This window comes from Oncorhynchus tshawytscha, linkage group LG05 (genome assembly GCF_018296145.1).
Source record: "Oncorhynchus tshawytscha isolate Ot180627B linkage group LG05, Otsh_v2.0, whole genome shotgun sequence".
Lineage (NCBI taxonomy): Eukaryota > Metazoa > Chordata > Actinopteri > Salmoniformes > Salmonidae > Oncorhynchus > Oncorhynchus tshawytscha.
In genome coordinates, this window is record NC_056433.1 from 25,187,686 (window position 1) to 25,204,326 (window position 16,641).

At 41.3% G+C, this 16,641-nt stretch overlaps 1 protein-coding gene across 2 annotated transcripts in view; it reads right to left on the bottom strand.

Annotated features, from left to right (window-relative positions):
• Positions 1 to 393: 393 nt before the first annotated feature.
• The window catches only part of LOC112250364 (protein cornichon homolog 3-like), a 45,496-nt gene continuing 29,248 nt past the window's right edge, over positions 394 to 16,641 (bottom strand). The window contains exons 4-7 of one of the 2 annotated variants that reach the window (XM_042321742.1): positions 11,372 to 11,484; positions 4,904 to 5,047; positions 4,302 to 4,330; positions 394 to 1,897 (exon numbers count right to left, since the gene is read on the bottom strand). In XM_042321742.1, coding sequence (XP_042177676.1) covers positions 1,878 to 1,897; positions 4,302 to 4,330; positions 4,904 to 5,047; positions 11,372 to 11,484 — 306 coding nt within the window. In that variant the 3' untranslated portion in view covers positions 394 to 1,877. The remainder of the gene's footprint in view (positions 1,898 to 4,301; positions 4,331 to 4,903; positions 5,048 to 11,371; positions 11,485 to 16,641) is intronic. The other variant, XM_024420448.2, reaches the window with a different exon arrangement.

A 16,641-nucleotide genomic window follows, 5' to 3' on the forward strand; every position in this document is an offset into this window, starting at 1 on the left:
CACGTCGCATTGGCGACATGGGCACAGTTCAGAAAGCATGCATGAAAACACACGCACACACGCGCACAAATCAGAAGAACAAAGAATCCTACCTTTTCGTAACCACAGTAAGGAACTGATACAGATGCCAGACAGGAGGACAGGATACAGCAGGAGATGACAAGAGATGTGGGACTGTAGGACCCTGACAGTGTCACTGCATCAAATATTGTTATCAGGAAACAACTAGTCTCTGGTGATATATTTAGTTCTAGGTGCTGAGATTAGGAAACAACAAATGCATGTGTGCAGATATAGGTTATAGTCCTTTATCCATTTCAAAAACCTACACCATGACAGGATTTTTTTTTTTTTTTTTAAACATTAAATGTCAAAAAGAGAAAGCCTCTGATGTCACAATTTAAAATAGTCATACTTTATTTCATAAACAATTATTTAAATTCATCTTAGGTTGACACATACACAGCAAACATACAAAATGCTCTTAAATAAGAAAACAACAATATGGGCATTCCTGTCTTGTCCTTGAGTAAAGGTTAATGCAAAACTTCTGCGCAAAGATGCATGATTACGAACTATGCGACAAACCGACAGCATTGAATTCTCAATGAATTCTCTGAAAGACAATCAAATGAAACAGCATTGCCAAAAGCTCTGAAGTCCATAGCTGTTTTCAGACACCGTTTCATTATTGGCAGCATCTGCTAGCTAATGGTAATGACAGAGGGGGTAGTTAGAACATTAACAGTATCGTTCAGTTGATATATTAGTCATCTTACAGTGGAGGCTGATATGCCATTCACTTATATTTGCTGAAAAGTATTTTGGACAAAGTGTGAAGGGAAACAATTCATTTTAAATGACTATGAATAATTTAAGTGAATGAATAAGGACCACATTCGGTCCATTATGGAAACAGTGATACCTTTGCTCATTTGGGGAGTCTATAGAGTATTGAAACACAACCAAACATCGCAAATATTTGGAGAGAAAATGATATAGGCCTACACCACTGTGCAAAGAATTACTGCTTTTCTAGTTCTAAAAAACAAGCTTTAATTTCTCTACCAAATAACAACACTACAACCACAGAGAATCACACAATATTCCATTTGTATATGATTCTTCGTAGATCATATTTCCATTAGAAATGATTTTGTTAAGAATACACAAAATGCACACATCACAAAAGCCATTCACATACAGGTATGTAATGTATATAAACACACAGGCCATGTATTGTATTGCAGCAGGTAAAAATGCAACATTCGCGGACCCGGTTTCCTTGTCCCTGAACAGAAGGTTCACCATGTCTCTGTACAGGATGTGTCATCTCCCCTTCCCACCAGTGAAGAAGAAGCTACTATCGGTGAGACTCTAAGGGCAGATGGGTGAAGAAGAAGACCTGTTTGTCCCAATGACAAACACGAATGTGCTGTGCTGTGTTTCTATGTGCTGTGCCTGAGACAAACTGTGCAAACACTACTGTGTAACCTACTACGGTAGTGGTGATGCTACTGTACTTCTCCAGGACAGGACAGGCTGTAAGTACAGACATTAGCCGGGCAGTGACGGACAAAAGTAGATATGGTGGTCACTGTGACTCATAAAGGACTTTTGACCTATAGAGAACTGTAAACAGTAATGTCCCTTTACATACATTGAGGAGACAATGAGGACTGGAGCTGAAATTCTTCCCTTCCCTTCCCCCCAGACCAGACCCACCGACTGTCCTTCTGACGAAACAGAAAAGTTGTGACCCAAAGTGCTATTTTTTGCTGCAAAGTTGGTTTTTGTGCTAGCTAGTTTGAATTCCAGAAAACAGTCTCTGATATCCGGAGGATGGCTCAAATACTGAGAGTTCTGCTGTTATGAGGTTACCAAGGAGTAGACCATACTGGAAGACAAGAGAGGAGGAAAAACACAAGATAACAAATCAATGACTGAGACAACAGTACATGATTGGACCAAACCGTAAAAACAAAAAACAGTAACTATCAACAGTACCAAAAATGATCCCATTTAAAACTGATCCACTGGAATTAATAAGCATTCAAGAAAGGAGCATTCAAGTGTATGTTAAAAGTGTTTCAGAAACAACTGATTAATCCATGTGTGGTATAGTAGTGTGTTCAGTCTTTTTTATGACCCATGCCTGGGTGCCTGCCAGATTCACTGATATGTGTTTGTGTTTCTTTATTTGAAGTTGCAATTAAAAGAGCCCTTTAATGTTCTGCATATAGCCTTCTCAACTACAAAGGATAAACATTTTGCCTATTCAAAACACGAGCAAATAAATAAGCGCAAGAAATTGATGTGAGGCCGCTGCAGTTATGCTTGATTAAGCTTGTCGATAAACCAAATTTAAATATTTAATATTAATTTGGAGAACTGGGCTCGAACTAAGAGGTATGTCTATGTCTTAGCGGGGACAACACTGCTCATGAAATATACGATTTGATGGTTTAATAAAGTAAGGACAGTCCTAGAGCTTTGTTCTTTACAAACTATTAGTCATGTTAGCCTAATAACATTTTGTGAGCTGCTCAGACAAGCCTAGATATCCCAGATGCCAATACTTAACATTTGTTCTTAGCCTTAGGTAAATAAACATCTTCTAAAATAATTCAGCTTCCTAGCTAACTGTACCATAATAGCTTATTTACTGCTTTAACTAATCATGATCACTTAGCTTCTCCCAAATTGAGAAATTTGCATTCATTCTGGTATCCTCTGGCCAGTGAGACACTAATCCCTGCTGCTGTGGTGAAGCCTGAGTTCACCTGTCTGTCTGGGTTATCAATATCCATGTTTCCTAATATAATGGACGCACAATACGTATGGTGGCCTGGAGGTGTCATACGCAGGGGACCCAGAGGCAGCTTAGACAGATCATGACCTCCATCATGCCCAGGCTCCATCACCCCTCAGAGCTGTAGCTAGATTAATTAGTAGCCTGTATCTACAAATTGTAGCTCATCACATGATCACTGGGCCTATTCTACCGTACAAACATTTCCATTATTACTCAGCTGTTAGGTGAAAAAAGACTGGTTTAATCACCTGGTCACTTGATGAAGACCAAGTCTGGTCTTCAACACTGCACCAAACAGTAAGACAATAAACTGAACAACAGCTGAGGAGATGTGTGGAACAGACACTCTCTAGCTACTGGATCTCCCACTTACTGGTACTGTAAAAAAAAACTTCAAGCCCTGTACTTGGAATCTACATTCAGTTTGACACTGCATTAACATAACATTATATCATTACATCACATTACGGCATACGATGTGAATGACATCACATTTCGTCTTTAGACTGCTATTCATGGTAGACAGAGATGCTACATATGTCCTTGCTGTCAGCTTGTCATCTCTCTGTCATTGAGGTTGTTTCAATTCACCCAGTAGCTTGGCTTCCACAGGCAAATATAACATATTCCTCACTGAGGGCTTGTCATAAACATTTATATGGAGCTCTGCTTCCTTATCAGAGCCACGTAGTAATTTCCTGTTCCATTATATTTAAACGGCTTTTGGGCTAATGAACCGAAGCAAACCTGGCCATTGTAATTGGGAGGATTAGGCCTCCAGAGTCAATCTTTGATTTCCCATCAATCTGTGAGTGGGAGAGCATTATTCAGCTGATGCTCAATAGCTTCAATAGTGTGTGTGTGTGTGTGTGTGTGTGTGTGTGTGTGTGTGTGTGTGTGTGTGTGTGTGTGTGTGTGTGTGTGTGTGTGTGTGTGTACGTGCAAGGAAGGGTTAGAGATCATGCCAAAGACAAGTGGAGAAGTGGGTGAGAACAAGTTAGGAGTGGTACTTATTAGACAAAGAGGGAAGCATTCATATACAGTTACGTTACATAACATCCATTGCAGGGGTTAAACATCAGGAGAAAATGCACATCTCATCAAGGTTAAACAATGGAGGTCAGTTGTTATATTGGACTCCATATTGGACTACACCAGAGTGACCACCTCCACTCTAACAAACACCAGTAGGTCAGGGGGGACTGAAGTAATGGAGGTCAGAGGTTAGGGGTTAAAGGTTATCTCCCTGAGGAGGCCCATTCTCCAGAAAAGGCTGTGTCCATTAGTGTTACAGTATCGCTGAGTGAGGAGAAACAGAGAATGAGAGGGAGAAAGGAGGGGGGAGAGAGAGAGAGAGAGAGAGAGAGAGAGAGAGAGAGAGGGAAAGATACACAGGGTGGTATGCTGGTGTATGCAAAGGGCATGGCACTGTGGGGCAGTGAGGGGGTCAGTATCACGAGGTGACAAACCCACTGAAGAGACTCACTACTAGGGGAAGGTCCGGTCCAGTACACGCTACAGGCGAGAGGAGGAGAGTCACATTCAACACTTCTGATTGGTCAATTGAAAAAAAAACCTGTGCTTCTGGGTGAGAGGTCACGAGTACTCCAGGGACTGTGGGGTCCATTCCATTTCAACTTAGTCAATGAAATTAATGGGTTTATGAAAACGTTTTATTAAAGCGTTTTAGTTTGGGAATTGAAAATGATCCAATCACTACCTGAATTGGCTAAACCGAAATGGAATTGACCCCATCCCTGGTCAAATCAAATCAAATAAATGTTTATTGGTTGCGTACACAGATTTGCAGATGTTATCGCAGGTGCAGCGAAATACTTGTGCTTCTAGCTCCAACAGTGCAGTGATAATACCTAGCAATACAAAACAATATGCACATAACATGCTTGTAAAAGCATGTAAAAGCCTGTACTAAACATCGGAAAAATGTACAAGAGGAATAACAACTATACTCTACTTAGGCTAGATGTACTGTGTATAGTTGATAGTCACTGAGGTGGACAATGATCATTGTCTGAAATCCTAACACATTACCAAACAACACAGTGGAAAGTGCCCTTCGTCACTCACCAGTAGAGATAGTAGAAGAAAGACAGGACAAAGAAGGACATCTTGCACCAGGCCTCTTTTTGGCAGAACTTGAGTGTGTCCCCGTTCATGACCGAGGCTGGGTCGTAGAGGAGCTCCTTAGTGTCTGTGGGGCTGTGGAAGTACCTACCGAATAGGGACACGACACACGAGGGGTAGTTGACCCGTAGAGACGGAGGGACGGAGGGGAAGATGAAAGGAAGAATGGAGAGATGGAGGATGAGTAGGGGGACACATGAAACATCTGACTGTTCATGATTCGTATGATTACGTTGTACATGATTAAAGGTTGTAGGAATTGTAATGCATGGTTATGCATATATGTAGGTACAGTGGCTTGCGAAAGTATTCACCCCACTTGGCATTTTTCCTATTTTGTTACCTTACAAACTCGGAAAAAAAGGGATTTTGGGGAGGGGTTGTATCATTTGATTTATACATCATGCGTTGTATGTTGTATGTAAGAAAGATCCTAAATATTTTCTATTGTGAAACAAACAACAAATAAGACAAAAAAACTGAAAACTTGAGCGTAACTATTCACCCCCCCCAAAGTCAATACTTTGTAGAGCCACCTTTTGCAGCTGCAAGTATCTTGGGGTATGGCTCTATAAGCTTGGCACAGTAGCCACTGGGATTTTGGCCCATTCTCCAAGGCAAAACTGCTCCAGCTCCTTCAAGTTGGATGGGTTCCACTGGTGTACAGCAATCAAGTCATACCACAGATTCTCAATTGGATTGAGGTCTGGGCTTTGACTAGAACATTTCAAGACATTTAACTGTTTCCCCTTAAACCACTCAACTGTTGCTTTAGTAGTATGCTTAGGGTCATTGTCCTGCTGGAAGGTGATCCTCCGTCCCAGTCTCAAATCTCTGGAAGACTGAAACAGGTTTCCCTCAAGAATTTCCCTGTATTTAGCGCCATCCATCATTCCTTCAATCCTGACAAGTTTCCCAGTCCTTGCTGATGAAAAACATCCCCACAGCATGATGCTGGCATCACCATGCTTCACTGTGGGGATGTTGTTCACGGGGTGATGAGAGGTATTGGGTTTGTGCCAGACATAGTGTTTTCCTTGATGGCCAAAAAGCTCAATTTTAGTCTCATCTGACCAGAGTACCTTCTTCCATATGTTTGGGGAGTCTCCCACATGCCTTTGGGCAAACACCAAACATGTTTGCTTATTTATTTTCTGGCCACTCTTCTGTAAAGCCCAGCTCTGTGGAGTGTGTGGCTTAAAGTGGTCCTATGGACATATACTCCAATCTCTGCTGTGGAGCTGTGCAGTTCCTTCAGGGTTATCTTTGGTCTCTTTGTTGCCTCTCTGATTAATGCCCTCCTTGCCTGGTTCGTGAGTTTTGGTGGGCGGCCCTCCCGTGGCAGGTTTGTTGTGGTGCCATATTCTTTCCATTTAAAAAAATGGATTTAATGGTTCTCGGTGAGATGTTAAAAGTTTCTGATCCGTACTTCTCCACAACTTTGTCCCTGACCTGTTTGGAGAGCGCCTTGGTCTTCATGGTGCCACTTGCTTGGTGGTGCCCCTTGCTTAGTGGCGTTGCAGACTCTGGGGCCTTTCAGAACAGATGTATATATGCTGAGATCATGTGACAGATCATGTGACACTTAGATTGCACACAGGTGGACTTTATTTAACTAATTATGTTTCTTCTAGGTAATTGGTTGCACCAGATCTTATTTAGGGGCTTTATAGCAAAGGGGGTGAATACATACCCACCCACCACTTTTCCCTTTTTTTTAAACAAGTAATTTTTTACATTTCACTTCACCAATTTGGACTATTTTGTGTATGTCCAGTACATGAAATTCAAATAAAAATCTATTTCAATTACAGATTGTAATGCAAAAAAATAGGAAAAACACCAAGGGGGTGAATACTTTTGCAAGGCACTGTACATGTATTTAATTATGTTAATAGATACATGAACACATGGTTTATAATGATTTACCAATAGTTTGCTAATGACTAACAAACTATTCAGTAATGATTTATAAGTCGTGTGACCTAGACAGACTATTAAATAAATTGTGATAGGGCTTTTGAAATTCATATAGAACAAGATTGCTGTAAATGAGAATGTGTGAGAGAATGTCTTGCCAGACAGTTTAATGTACCTGATAAAATAAAGGTTAGTCAAAAATAAATAATACAAAATCAGAACCATTCTGCCCATTCCATTTCTACTCATGCACCTTGTAACACCTGAAAAACCCAGCTGAACCTGAATCTCAACCCACTACTACTACTCTTACTACTACCACCTGGTAAGTCACTCCACTAACACATTTGCGTCATATAGTACCTCTACTGTTAGGACAAGCACCACCTGAGACAGTAGTGCCCTATTTCACAGCACACCATAACTCATTGCTGTGGGGTGGCCTATATTTCTACAACACACTGACTGACTCTACCTGATTGTGGAGCTCCACAGCACCTGCGGTAGCGTGAGCTACAGGCACAGAGAGAGGGACCCACATGGAGGTTTGTAGAGAAAGACATCCCTCTCTGTGACAGTGAGGGGGCCATGGTGGGGGATAGGGAGCAGCTGTCTGTACCGTATGTGTGCTAAAAGATGTGTTCAGCTCAAAACACAGAGAGAGCGGGATCCCTTCTACTGTACACACACACAAAAAGAAGATTCCTCAAGGTTCTTTTGGAAGGGTGATAGTTCTATGGGGATCCATAATAACCCAAAGAAACCTTTGAGCTCTTCAATGGTTCTTTACAGTTCACAAAATGTTTATTTGCTCTTTTAAAATGTAGGGGAGGCAGCTCATTACAATATTTTGGGGTGTGGTTTGCATACAGCTCTTTTTGCGCAAAATTGAGTGAATGTGTCATTCCACTAATGTGTTGTGTTATCCTGTTACTTATTATACTATATTACTTGTCAGGCTCCTCAGAGGAGAAAAGTGAGGACCATCCTACTCAGTGAATTTAATAAAATAAAAATTGTGAAACATTAGAAAGTTATCCTTCTTAGATAGAACTATACCAAATATATTTGCATCACCAAATAAATTATTGAAACACTGTTTTGCACTAAATATCTACAGTAGTCTCAAGAGCACTCTGTAGGGTAGCACCATGGTGTACCCCGGAGGACAACTAGCTTTTGTCCTCATCTGGGTACATTGACTTCAATACAAAACCTATACAAAACCATGGTTCTCACCTCCCTTCCTTAGACTTACACAGTAATTATGATGACTTCCGGGGGACATCTTCCTTGCAGCATGAACGGACATGCTGTCCATCCAATCAAAGGATTAGAAAATCAATCTAGTACTGAAATCATAAACTACAGCTAGCTATTACTGCCGTGAATAAAATATGGTGAGTAGCTGACTCAAAAAAGTTTTTTCAAAAAGTTTTTTTTTTAAACTTTCTCTTATGCTAGCTAATTTTGCCTGGTCAACATCCTGACTCAAAAAGATATGTATGTTAGCTAGCTGGCTAAGGCTATCCAACACCTCCAATTCAAGGTAAGATTTCGGTTTTAGAAATGTATTGCCACCGGGGGCCTCGGGTGTAACTGCTAAACTGCTTGCTGTACACTACTGTGTGATTGTACACATGGGTTGGATTGTGGGTGTACTAACGCGTTAGTTCTTGTAGCTATGTTGACTATGATGTTAGCTAATATGGTGACAATGATGTAGGTTGTGTGTAGCGGTTATGGGATGAAGTTGTTTTTTTTTCACCTGGTCACAGACAGTTGTTGTGTTGTGCACCGAAGTCTACAAGTGATAATGATATATGACTATGGCCAGTGACGGTGTCTTGTGAAAGACTCATGTATGGCCTTGTGTCAATTGAGAACAGTTGACTAAATCCGTCTGTGGTTCTCTTCTCTCCTCAGGGACCTCTCCTCTGTTCCAGAGATAGCTCACTTGATTCAACTTGTCAGTGAACACAATAATACGAATTTAATGTTAACAATATAATATGGCTGACCAGAATTTTAAAAAACCTGTGTGGTTCTTCAAAATAATCTACAAAGAACCTTTAAGATTTTGAAAGGTTATTTATTGAACCCTTCTCCATAAAGGTTATATAAAGAACCATAAATAATTGTTCTATATAGCCCCAAATAGGGTTGTAAACATAGCGGAAATGTTTTTGGTGCTATATAGAAAATAAATGGTATGGTATAGAACCTTAAGAAAGGGTTCTTTATAGCAACATACAGGTTCCATTTAGAACCTTATGAGCGTGGTTTTTTATTGAACCTTCAATAGCACCAAAAAAGGGTTACGCTATGGTTACAAGCTTAATAACCCCTATCTGGTACCATTTAGAACAGTGGGGGTCAGTGCCGTTTCAGATTAGGGATGACAAAATTTTTATTTATGAGCATGGCCTTATTTCTATTACATCATATTGGATGACTGTCATTCATATTCCAATGACCCAGCTAAATGTAACAGTTATAGGTTTAGGCTACTACATGATACTCAAATTTTGCCTATACCCATCATGCCTATGAATGAAAGCTTACAACGTAGGTGCACACAGGTCGAGAGACACATTTGATGTGACAGTGACACATGGATAGACAGTGAAATCAATACCACCTTGCACATTGTTGCCTGCATCTAGCTGATAGTGGGTGTAATCATTAGTCCAACAGTTGCAAACGAGAGTTTCTATTGGATAAATTCAGGTATGTTTATCCCCGTTTTGTTCCGTTTGCGTTTTTCAACAGAATCGGAAAGATTGAATACACCCCGTTGAATTCCTTCACAGCCATGTTGTATTCCTTCTTGCATCTACGTTATGCGCTCTACTTCTTTCACTTCTTCCCTTCACTTGTGGACTTCAATGCACAACACATCAGCTGTATGTGACCAGGTGACAAAACCATTCCAAGCCAAACCGCTACACACAGCCTACATCGTTGTCACCATATTAGCTAAAGTAACGTAATAGTCAGCATAGCTAAGAGAACTAACGCGTTAGTAAACCCACTACAATTGTGCAGTAACGTTACTGTGTACTGTAAGCAGTTACACCGGTGGGCCCCGGTGGCAATAAATTAGTCAAACCAAACGCTTGCCTTGACTTGGAAGAGTTCCAGTGTTGTGTTGGATAGTCATAGCTGTTTGAGCAGGGTGTTTCAGTAGGCTAAACTAGCTAGCTGCATTTGCTAGCTAAGTACTGTAAGTGAAACTGAAAAAAAAAAATACAAAATCTCTCTGTATTTCTCTCTGTACTTCTCTCCCTTCATTTAGGAATAAATTAATTCGTACAAAACTGTTTAACAATTTTCTCTCTTTTCTCTCTCTTGAGTCAGCTACTCACCACATTTTATGCACTGCAGTGCTAGCTAGCTGTTGGTTATGCTTTCGGTACAAGATACATTCTCTGATTGGGTGGACAACATGTCAGTTCATGCTGCAAGAGCTCTGATAGGTTGGAGTACGTCCTCCGGAAGTGTTCATAATTACTGTGTAAGTCTATGGAAGTGGGTGAGAACCACGAGCCTCCTCTTTTGATGAAGCTTTGGAATTGGCCTTAAACTGAGACGTCTTTCTCAGAAATGTAGCCACTGCTTTACATCGGCATGTACAGTATGTACATTATCTCCGCTACTCAGGTAGTGGTGCTCCATTCCACTGTGTTGCTGCTGCTAAACATACATCTAAACCTCTCTACTATCCTGTGTGTCACTGAGCCCCTGCTGCATGTGGAAGTGGGGAGGAGAGGCTGGCAGAGAGGCAGAGCCAGTGGGGGCTGATGGTGAGGAGAGGAGGGGGATGCGCTGAAGACATCAGGCATCAGCTGTGCTCACTGGGAAGGAAAACAGAAATGGACAGATCTGTAGCTGCTGTGGGTCACCCTCCCCCATATCTCTGTATCACTCTCTTTATTTCTTCATCCCTCTATCTTTGTCTCTGTGCCCCTTTTTCTCCCCCCCCCTCTCCCTGTCTCCCCTCAGATGTGTAGAGAAAACAGCATCTGTAGCCACTGGGCATCTGGCAGAGTCTGCAATTAATGAAACAGTGAGTGCTGCTGCGTAACTTTAACTGGCTGAGCAAAACAATCACAGAGTTCTGCAAGTGATTCACATCAAATAACGAAACAACAACAAGCCCAAAGAAGGGAGAAAACAACACATTCATGGGAGGAAGCCTTGACAAGTAACCAATTTTCAAGGTGAGATTTCAGTGCATCATAACCAAAGTCACTAACAGCCTGTCTGTCAAATGACAAATGCTCAAGTTGTTAAATACATACATCATATAATATAATACATACATAATATAATACATGCATAATATAATACATACATAATATAATGCATACATAATAAAATACCTACATACATAAATAAGTGCTTATCTTCTGGGAACCATACTGAATTAATGACATCATACAAAATGAAAGAAAGACAAGAAAAGACTAGTCTAGCTTCGATAGTTACCTCCATGTGTTGTAGAAGAACAGAGGAATGTTGAGGCCTACTGTCAGCCACTCCTGGGCACACAGGAACATGATACAGAACAGCCCATGGATAGAATACTCTGGAAGCACCAACTGGCAGGGAGAGAAGGAGGGAGGGAAGGAGAGAGAACGGAAGAGGGGGGAGGGGGGAAGGGGGAGGGTAAGAGGGAAAGTGAAATGCTCTTGAGAGAGGTAATTTCACATCAAATCTTCTCATTCACAGATTATTCATCACCATTTGACATAACGTTAAGGCCGTGCTTGTGTCTAACACAGTTTGTCATGCAAAAACTGGCGCACTTGCATTTTCCAGCCCTAACGCCAGGTTCGGCTATTTTACCTGTCTTAAAAACATGACCTGAAGTGCTAAAAGCTGGTTTTAGCGGTAACGCAGTTGGTTATGGCATGAATTTTGACAGCGGAAACACAGCCTATGGAACAAGAGTAGCCTAATGTCCCCATGTACTTTTTGTATTGATTTGTTGTTAATAAAAATTAAATGAAAATAGAAATAAAAAGACAAAGAAATAAAACAAAAAGAGTAGCCTAATGTGACTTGAAGCCTGCATACTTCGTATTTAGAAACATACAACCAAGCATAGCCTCCCCTCATCTCAATGGCGGCTTTTTTGTTGACCCAATGCAATCTGGAAGTAATCAAAAAGACTGTCAATAAAGAGTTTGGCTCCAGAGGCTTCTTGGAAATAAATCTTAATCCCCAAAACTTTATTAAAATATCAAGTTTGAGAGGAGTGAAACAGTGAGCTAACATTCCCTTTTTATCTATGAATTGTAGGCAGGCCCACATTATTTTAGCCATGCAGGTACCGTTTTGGATGTTCATTAAATCCTCCATAGTCTGAGTTGTTTTAATATTATATGCCCACGGGGAGAAAATAATATGCCTGTAAGTGTGGCATAGCCTATTTAAAACAAGTTGTTGTTTAGTTTTATTTAAAATTTTATTAGAATTATTTATTCTCCTTTTAGGCCTTATCAATAATGAATTTAATCTTGCTTATTGACAATGTTTGGCATGTCCATGCTCAACCATAATGCAATTTACAGTAGGCCTAGCCCCTGTATCAGTGTGAATGCTATTGAAGTCATGCAATTACTTAGAACAATGTGAACTGCAAATTTAGCAAAGATAGGATAGGTCTAAACTTTGTTATTTTGTTTCTGTAAGCCATTTGATAAACTATTACGGACTAACATTGAAATTGGAATTGAATCAAAGGCCATGCATAAAAGACAGTAAATATACAACCTAAAGCAACCATATATTTCGCCATGGACCAAGCCTCGACACACCCACAACTTGTTAATTCATCAAAACCCAGCCCTTTCACGCCAACACCAGCAAGTGTGCGGATAATTGTAATAGTGAAAATATTACAAATATTTCTGACACACCCCTGAACCTATAGTGCTACCGCCTGCGTTTAGATTTACCATTGTGTTAGGTTAGTTAAAATAGAGCTCTAAATATACACTGAACAAAAATACAAATGCAATATGTAAAATGTTGGTCCCATGTTTCATGAGCTGAAATTAAAGATCCCAGAAATGTTCCATACACACAAAAAGCTTATTTCTCGCAAGTGTTGTGCATACATTTATTTACATCTCTGTTAGTGAGCATTTCTTCTTTGCCAAGATAATCCATCCACCTGACAGGTGTGGCATATCAAGAAGCTGATTAAACATGATCATTACACAGGTGCACCTTGTGCTGGGTACAATAAAAGGCCATACTGAAATGTGCAGTTTTGTCACACAACACAATGCCAAAGATCTCTCAAGTTTTGAGGGAGCATGCAATTGGCATGCTGACTGCAGGAATGTCCACCAGAGCTGTTGCCAGATAATTGAATGTTAATCTCTCTACCATAAGCCACCTCTACGCCAGCCCAGGACCTGCACATCTGGCTTCTTCACCTGTGGAATTGTCTGAGACCAGCCACCCGGATAGCTGATGAAACTGTGGGTTTGCACAACCAAACAATTTCTGCACAAACTGTCAGAAACCATCTCAGGGAAGCTCATCTGCATGCTCGTCTTCCTCACTAGGGTCTTGACCTGACTGTAGTTTGGCATCATAGCCGATTTCAGTGGGCAAATGCTCCCTTTTGTTGGCCACTGGCACTCTGGAGAAGTGTGCACTTCACAGATGAATCCTGGCTTCAACTGTACCGGGCAGATGGCAGACAGCGTGTATGGCTTTGTGTGGGCGAATGGTTTGCTGATGTCAATGTTGTGAACAGAGTGCCCCATGGTGGCGGTGGTGTTATGGTATGGGCAGGCATAAGCTATGGAAAACGAACACAATTCCATTTTATCAATGGCAATTTGAATGCACAGAGATACTGTGATGAGATCCTGAGGCCCATTGTCATGCCATTCATCTGCCGCCATCACCTCATGTTTCAGCATGATAATGCAAAGCCCCATGTTTCAAGGATCTGTACACAATTCCTGGAAGCTGAAAATGTCCCCAGTTCGTCCATGACCTGCATACTCACCAGACATGTCACTCATTGAAGAATTTTGGAATGCTCTGGATCGACGTGTACGACAGTGTGTTCCAGTTCCCGCCAATATCCAACTACTTCGCACAGTCATTGAAGATGAGTGGGACAACATTCCACAGGCCACAATAAATAGCCTGATCAAATCTTTGCGAAATAAATGTGTTGCGCTGCTTGAGGCAAATGGTGTTCACATCAGATACTGACTGGTTTTCCACACCCCTACTTTTATAGGTATCTGTGACCAACATATGCATATCTGTATTCACAGTCATATGATATCCTTATATGAACTGTAACTCAGTAAAATATGGCAATCATAGACAGCTCCAAACAATTACCCACAGGGCTTCACAATGTCATTGAGCAACTGGCTAGCCTGTAAATGTTTTAGTTTTTTTTAACCTTTATTTAACTAGGAACAAATTCTTATTTACAATGATGGCCTACCCCGGCCAACCCCTTAACCGCTGGGCCAATTGTGTGCTGCCCTATGGGACTCCCAATCACATCCGGTTGTGATACAGTCTTGAATCAAACCAGGGTATGTAGTGATGCCTCTATCCCTGAGATGCAGTGCCTTAGACTGCTGCGCCACCAGGGAGCAAATATACATGGGCAATTATCATAAACGTTACTCACTGATCTTGTGCCATGTCATGTGTTTGATAGCATTACTGTACAGAAGCTTTCCATATTGAGTGAGTGGTGTCAAACACATGGTGGCAAACTGCCATTGGTCACTTTAATGAATCCAGCTTCAGCAGCTATTAGTCATCAGAGCGGAGCTCCAAACATGGTTAGAGTCTGACAAAGAGTGAGTACCGAGATTACAGAGTAGTCATTAGCACTAGCTGGGCCACATACAGTGTCTCTCCCCCCAAAAAGTCAGCGCCATCTTTCATCTGGTGAAATGAACGCTGTGTGAAATAAAACATTTGGAGGACGCTAGGAGCCTACCCAATAAACGTTAATGCGTCAAGTCAAAAATGAAAGCCTTAGTTTAAATTGCGTCTGCTCTGAATAGTTTTTATAGAACTTTGTGGATATGATTATGGTACGAGTCAGGTGTGTTAGTCATAAGCGTATCCCATTGATTATTTTGGCACATAGTGGTGGAAGACTAAGGATATCAATACGGTAATACAACAGGATTAGTAGTTGTATTCATGTGCGTAGTCAACCTGAAATTCAATGCGATTGCCACCACAGTGCAGATAAATACAATGTCTTGAGTCCTGAATGTTCACGGTGTAAGCCCTGTTTCCAGCTCTGTGTTTGTGTAAACACACGGAAAGGGGTTTAAGGTTATTATGTTTGACTCATACAGAAGGTTTTATCCTAGGCAATACCAACAATACCAGGATTTGTGCTCCTTAGCGCCACAGATGTGCACTGTTGAAAACTCTAAAATATGTAACGATTTAAAAATAAAAAAAAGCTTTCAGAGAAGCAGAAGGAGAGAAGCACCGGCCGAGAGCTACTGTACGTAGGCTTAATGCTATTTTACTGCTGCTCTTTAATTATATAGACCACTCTTTTATTCCTTATTCTTATTTAGTTTTATAGGTATTCTTTTATTTTTTTAAACTGCATTGTTGGTCTACACCTGTTGTATTCTGTGCATGTGACAAATAAAATTTGATTTGATTTGATGTGAAGCCCTCCACACGTTCATGTATATTTAACAAGCTAAAGGTACAACTGGAGCCTTGTCTGAAACACCTGGACTTGTACATGATGTGCATTGGCTCTATTATACATTATTCACAGTGCTGCATACTCCCTAATAACATAAAAACACATTGGAGCACAGTGGAGAAGCTCCTTAACAGCAGGTGATGGAGAAACTGCTGCTCAAACAGATCTATATATAAACACGACACTTCGCCATGCTCATTAAAATACAAATAGTCACGCTAAACTTTTTATTACCCCCACTTATTCTCAGCCCCCATCCATCAAGTCCAAATCCTACCCTCGCTGTCGCTTGCTAAACTCCTGCTGAATGCAGACAAACATTATGAACAACTCCCATGCTAATGTACAGGGCTTCTGCGTAACTAAATTCAACCTACAACCTAAAATACACTGAGCACATACATCAGTAGCAGTCATCACACCAACCGTGACTAAAACAGTGACATGATGGAAGACAAAGGGTTTGGTTGCGAGGCACACGGAGCAACACAGCTACATGATACTGTAAGTCTAACGACGAGGGGAGAGTAACAGCCCTGATGCTCTGTGTTGATTTTTTAAAATTAAATTTGAACCTTTAACAAATTCTTATTTTCAATGACAGTCTAGGAACAGTGGGTTAACTGCCTGTTCAGGGGAAGAATGAGAGATTTGTACCTTGTCAGCTCGGGGGTTTGAACTTGCAACCTTCCGGTTACTAGTCCAACGCTCTAACCACTAGGCTACCCTGCCACCCCATTTGAAGGTTTAGGATTGATCCAGCTGTGTGGAGCTTGGGGCTCATCTGGGCCGGGCGAGGCTAGGATCAGCGATCTGTCTCTGGGCTCTGAGCCCTGAGCCCTGAAGGGTTCCTCCCTCTCTGTCTTCCACATCTGACCACCCCAGGGCACACATACACACACACTAGCCAGTGGCGAGGCAGGGCTCAACCTGTCGGCCAATTAGAGCGGACTCCTGTGAGGGCCCAACCCAGCCACAGTTCAAGAGGCCGGAGTGCCAAAGTGCTTTTCAAGTGTGA